General features: G+C 38.0%; 1 protein-coding gene across 1 annotated transcript in view; it reads left to right on the top strand.

The window, feature by feature from the left end:
• The window catches only part of NKD1 (NKD inhibitor of WNT signaling pathway 1), a 41,968-nt gene extending 36,544 nt beyond the window's left edge, over nucleotides 1–5,424 (top strand). Inside the window, exons 8-9 of the mRNA XM_031061479.1 lie at nucleotides 985–1,115; nucleotides 1,854–5,424. Coding sequence (XP_030917339.1) covers nucleotides 985–1,115; nucleotides 1,854–2,428 — 706 coding nt within the window. The 3' untranslated portion in view covers nucleotides 2,429–5,424. The remainder of the gene's footprint in view (nucleotides 1–984; nucleotides 1,116–1,853) is intronic.
• Nucleotides 5,425–6,318: the final 894 nt, after the last annotated feature.

Below are 6,318 nucleotides of genomic sequence, written 5' to 3' on the forward strand. Positions count from 1 at the left end.
AACTTAGAAATGTGTTAATAGACTAAAAGCAGAGTACTGGGCACCATACAGTAAGGAGCCCTTATTTAGCAACTGGTGTAGGATACAAGGCCAAATTCTGGTGTTGGGCTGACATCAGTGCACTTGCACAGAGAAATAGCGAAGCCAATCTCGTGGTCTTGGAGACTGAGTTGTCTGAATGACAAGCAGCAACTTAATCAAGGGTTTTCTGCTTATACTGTTTGTTATATTGAAAATATTGATCATATTTGCAGACGTCCCATTTAAATTGTTGAATAAAATTGTTTGGCATTATGGGCTACAATACTGTAAACTTCTGCCTGATTTTTTTCTTCCTCATAAATGAATGGTATTTCAGATATTCATTCTCAGGAAATAGTTCTGCTATAAATAAAATTGCGAAGCTGAGCAGGAAAAGGAGTTGGGATTCTAAAGCCAGCGTCTGATCTGACCTTATTAATTATATTTTGGAAAGCAGCAGTTACCTCTGAGTGTCCTACCAACACCTTCTCTTCCCAGGCTCTCTCTGGTTACTACACCTGTGCTGTTGCCTGACTTTCTGAAGCAGGAGCACATGGACATTGATCTGGATTAGCCCTGCACTTCCTCACAGTGGTGGGAATGGTCATGAATCAAACAGCAGATTTTCTTTGGTGTGTCCTAATTGGAGAATTGGTTGAATGATTTGGCCCTAAGACAGAAAGTAATAAATGCTAGGAGTGGTTTTATTTGCTTTTGCACATGTGATGCAATTGGAAAGGCTCCTTTGCTTTGCAACACCAGGGTTGATTTATGTGAGGGGAAGGAACAGTCAGTTTGGGCCCATCGTCATAGCAGGTCTGGTCATCCACAATTTCAAGCGTTTGTTGTTTCTTTGTGAGCACCTCCTGTCACTTCAAAGGGTCCATTAGTTGCTGGTTTGCAGATGGTGATAAGAACTTTAAAGAAGTTCTGCTGAATGGTAATTTTGCTTCCTGATGACAGATACCACCAGAGTGAGAACAATCCAGAGCAAAGTGGGTGCTATCGTCATTGTGTTGATGAGAACATTGAAAGGAGAAACCACTATTTGGATCTTGCAGGAATAGAAAACTACACATCAAAGTTTGGGCCAGGTAATTTATGTTGTAACCTTATAATCTTTTGTTTCTTCAGTTGCATGTTCCATGCCAGGGACAGTGAATTGGGAAGCTGTGTGATTTGTCTGTAGTGACTCAGGAATAGGACTGTGAATACTGCAAGATAATTACTGGTGAAGGTGGTATCACTATAGAGTGGGTAATGTGCTGCAAGGCTGCTTTGATGTACATGTTTGTGTAGCTAAACTTGGAGCTGAGCCTAGGAGAACAATCTTTACATCTAAATTACTAAGTTTAGTCTACGGGTGAGGTAAGGATTGACTTTTGGATGTTGGAGCTTGTTCCCAAGATGAGACCAGCACATATTTTATACTCACTACTGACCCAAAAATAGGAGAATGTGTGTTTGTACCCGGAATTTTGGCTGTAGTCCCCACATCAAAGAGATTTGGATTTCCTTCATTTCCCTGCCCTCTGCCAGGGTTTTACTATTCCCCTCACAGTTAATTTGATGACCAAGAGTTGGTAACATAAAGATTTTTATACACACACACACACACACACACTGTGTGTTCAGTCTTCTCTAGATAGGTATTCATATTTGTGTATTATTTACTGGCCAGAATTATTAAATGTAATTAAACTAGACAGCTATAATTGCATTCACTTCCTTAGGAAAAATTTGTTCTGCCGATAATGCTATCCCTGCCAACTGCATGCTACTAATTAGAACTTTGAAATACTAGATGACTAACTCAGCTTGTTATTTCCTAGGATCTCCTCCAGCAGCTCAAAAACATGACCCACCAGGCAGAATTGTGAATCAAACTAGATCCCGTTCTCATGAGCCTGAGACCTTCCATGCTCATCATAGGAAATCTCAAGTGGTGGATCCAAACCACATCAATCTGGCTGAAGGTTCCTATGCCAAGATTGCAGAAATCCAGCAGCGGCTCCGGAACCAGGACTCCAACAAGCACTTTGTGAGGTCTCCCAAAGCCCAGGGCAAAAATGTCGCCCCTGTGCATCCTGGAAGGGCAGTTAGGAATAAACCATTCCAAGGGGTGCCCTTGCCTATGGCTTCCCCAAGTGCACGGGTGGGCCAGAACCTCCCATACCTTCCCTTGCAGTCCCAACAGATCCACAAGAAGCATAAGCAGAGGGCAAAGGAGAATCACCAAATGTGCAAAACCTTCCAGTCTCCGGGGACAGTTGTGGAAAAGGAGCACGTGAGAGACCTGCCCACAGTCATTTTATATGAAGGCCAAGTGGGACAGATGATACAAAGACATGAGCACCACCACCATCATGAGCACCACCACCACTACCACCACTTCTACCAGACATAGAAGAGATCCCACAACATCCTCCAGGAATCATCCCAAATGAAGGAAATGCGTTCTTGTGATACCAGAACTAAGGCATTACTATGATTAATATTATCATTACTCCATTAATATTCAGCTAGCATATATTTTAGAGGTTATATGGAACTCTTGAAACTCACCCTATTTATATGTTGTGGAACCGCATAGCTTACTCAAACACCTTGTGGATTTTTTTTTTTTTAAGTGGCTTGTAAAACAGCAAACAGCCATAGCTTTTTGAGCTGTGATTTAATACAGGTCGTCAACGCACTTCTGTACAAGTACTACTTCAGTGTACTCACAAAGATACTTCAAACACTCCTGCAGACATCCAGCTTTCCACTCTGCTGTACGCCGGCTGATCGCACACAAGCCTTTCATCAGGGGAGCAATGTTCGAAGGGTTGGACTCCAGAGATACTCAGATAATGGAAAATACAAACAGCTGCTACCTCTAGTATTATTCAGATTTTATTTTCTTTTTATTGATTGTAATGTGCTACAGGGGGGAATTTTAATATACTGTGTTCGTGTAGCCTGTTTGTGTTCACATCCTTTCAAATCATCTTAATTGCAAGGAAATATTAGCTAAACTTGTCAACAGGGCTACATTTGTATGACTTACACTTTATTTTCTTGGAGATTCTTCATTGACACAAGTACAGTCTGTTATATACTGGGTAATATTTAAGTATACTTCTTTTAATTTTGGTTTTTTCTTTTGCTTATTCTCCACTCTGTTTGGGGTACTATTTGAAAAGAGAAGGATGTGAAATGGGGTTTTCCAAAGCAGCACTAGACTTTAGTGCTTGGGCCATAAATATCATTCATGGGGCTTTGAGAAGGAGAGGGGTTGATTTGGGGGGTTTGTTTTGTTTAAATCCACAGTTCTTTGTTATGAGAAAGAATTGAGGAAAATATACTTTCTCACTTTAAATGTTTGCAAATATATATAAAATATAAATATAAATATATATATATAAATATGCACACTCTCAGGTACATTTTGTTGTGTTTTAGAAATCTGTGGTTTGAATATTAACATTATATTTGTTTTTTCCACAACAGTGACTTTTTAGAAACATATGCCATGGCATTTTCTTGGTGCCTCCAGTTTGAATTTCCCAAGCACCTATCAATTTGTGCTTCTCCCATTTTAGAGACATGTATAAAAGTATCATTCACAATCTTCCTGGATTCTTCTACTTTTTCCATATCAAAGGGCTTCCATTCCATGAAGGAGAATCAGATCACACTCACAAGACCTTAATGGTTGCTGAGAAATTTGAAGGTCAAAAGAAAATTGGAAAAGTAAAAAAAAAAAAAAAAAGGTCAGTGCATTGACGTTTTGCTTTCTGTGGAGCCCAGATTTAAAATAGATTCAGTTGGGTTTTGTACAGATCACCATTTTGCAGGTAGAAAGTGACTGGAGAACACCTACATTTCTTTTGGAACATTAAAGTAGAGAACTCCTACATAAAGACATAATTGTTCTATAAATGTATTTGCTTTTGGTTTTAATTATTTTTAATGTTGTGGTATTTTGTCAATAGTATATATTGTAAAATGTAACTATCCGACATTGTTATAAGCCCTTTATGATTGGGGTATTTTTTGTTTTCTGACTAGAGTTTTGATCAGGCCAAAATGGGGTCTTACCTTACTGCTGACCAGGTTTAGGGGAATGTTGTCCTTTCTAAGAACACAGAGACATCACCTTGTAAAGGACAGGGGAAGCTTTGCCTTCTCATGGAATTGGAATGGAATCACTACTTCATGGTAATTAGGTCCGTCTCTTGTCTCCCTGGATCAGCAGATGTTTAGACTTATTGTCCCCTTGAAATAATCTGGTTTATTTTATTTTACTTTTTTTAGCTGTCAACAGCGTGTTCTGTAAAATCTAACAAAATGTTTTTAAAATGTGTTTGATCTGTGTGACAACTATACTGTTCTGTTTATTTTAAAATTCTTAAAGTCCAAAAATATTTATATGCAGAATTTTCTGTGTTGAGAATATGAAAAGGCCACGAATTTGGTTAGTTACCACTGAGTTGTTCTAGTCTAAGCCTTTTTTGCTGCTTGTGTATCATTCTTTTTCAATGTATATATAATTATGGACTGCAAAAAGAAAAAAAAAAGGCATTTATATGTCTAGTAGAAGGAATAAGCTTATTTATATTATAGTGTTAAAAAAGTCTGATGTATTCAAGTGACTTACATTATACCGCATGCAAACACGCAGTGTACATTCCATCTAAGAAGGGATGCCATGCTATTTGTTTTGAAGAAGTAATTAAAGCTGTTCTCTTTTCAGTAGAGCATATGCCACAAAGACTGAGAGGTGGAAGTTGTTCTTAGTCAATTTTTTAAAATGCAGATTGTTACTGAAAACCAGAAAACATTGTGGAAAACTCGAGCGCTTTCAGAATTGTGGGGTTTTCTACAAAAGGGCAGCAAAGGGGTAAAACTGCTCCTTCACCCAAAGATATTTTGCTGGGAAAAGAAAACAGCACCACTACCAAAATCCATCTGAGTGAGAGGTGTGCAATGCTGGCTGTGCCAGGTGGACTCTGATGTGGAACACGACTGACCATTTGTTACTGCCTGGCATTGCTTTGGTTTGGTTTATTATATTTGGACATTCAAAAGGCAAATTCTGCCTTGCTCAGAGTCTGTGAAAAACAAATGCATTTTAATAACATGGCATCCCCTTATGAAAACCTTACACCAGCCATGTATGAATATACAGTATCTAAATACTGTGTTGCAGTTGTGTTATGTGCATTATAAGTGTGAATAACATGTAGCACAGTTTCTTTTCACAAAACCTTAAATTTCTGTACCTTTTAAATATGTTTGCTTTTCAGTATTTTGTATAGTAAATATAGATGGTTTTGACTAAATGCTTTATTTATTTAACAGCAAAAACTGTGCCAAGAGAACCCCCTGTTAATTAAAGTTTTACTAGTTCAGAAAGTATATTTCTTTCTTCTTGTTGTGGATTTCAGGGGCCTGTTGCAATTGCTGTCAGTGCTTGCAGATCCCACTGATGAAAGAGCTTGCATTAACATTTTTGGGAACAGGATCAGGAAATTACGTACGGGCTGGGTATGCTTTGGTCTAATATTTAAAATATCAGGTTTCAAAGTCAAATTTCTTGTCCCCTGCTGTTGGACCTGTATTCAGTAACTGATATTTCATCTTGCTATTAATTCTGAAAACTTTTCCTTAAAAAAAATAAAAATATTGGTTTAGGTTGTTCAAAACCATAGCTGAATCAAAATTTGAAAGAGTTTAGTTTCTGGTTGATCAAAACATTTACTTCCAAAGAAAAACATACCAGAGTTGAGTATATTGTTAATATTGAAAAGTAAAATGGAGTGGCATTAAGTAATTTCAGATGAAAACTCCAGACTTTTCGCTTCCTTCTTCTGTTTTTACATAAGGCAGTTCAGCAAAATGAAGTCAGTCCTGAAGTTTGCACTATTTGTGAAAAAATTAAATTTAAAAAGTTTTGCTCATCTCTACCAGCTGCAATTCTGGGGAGGGCAGTGTTTTGAAAATGAGGGTTGCTAAGATCTTCTCACAACTTCATGACCACAATACAAATTAACCTAAGCTAAGGCTGTGAAGTAAAATCTCTGTCCCAGTGGAATCTCTGGCAAGGCTGCCAGGTTCCCACTGGCTGCAGGGTACCTATTATTTCATTCCAGGAAGGTGGGTTTGAAATCTACATAATGTGCAGCCAGCAACTCCTGTATTTGTTTTTTCTGCATCTTACTGCTGATGGATTTGCTAATAGTAAATGGAAGTTTTGCTGTAAGAGATCAAGCTGGTAAATTAATTAAGATTAGCAGCAAATACTCTTTACAC

This window comes from Geospiza fortis, unplaced genomic scaffold (genome assembly GCF_000277835.1).
Source record: "Geospiza fortis unplaced genomic scaffold, GeoFor_1.0 scaffold405, whole genome shotgun sequence".
In the NCBI taxonomy this organism is placed as follows: Eukaryota; Metazoa; Chordata; class Aves; order Passeriformes; family Thraupidae; genus Geospiza; species Geospiza fortis.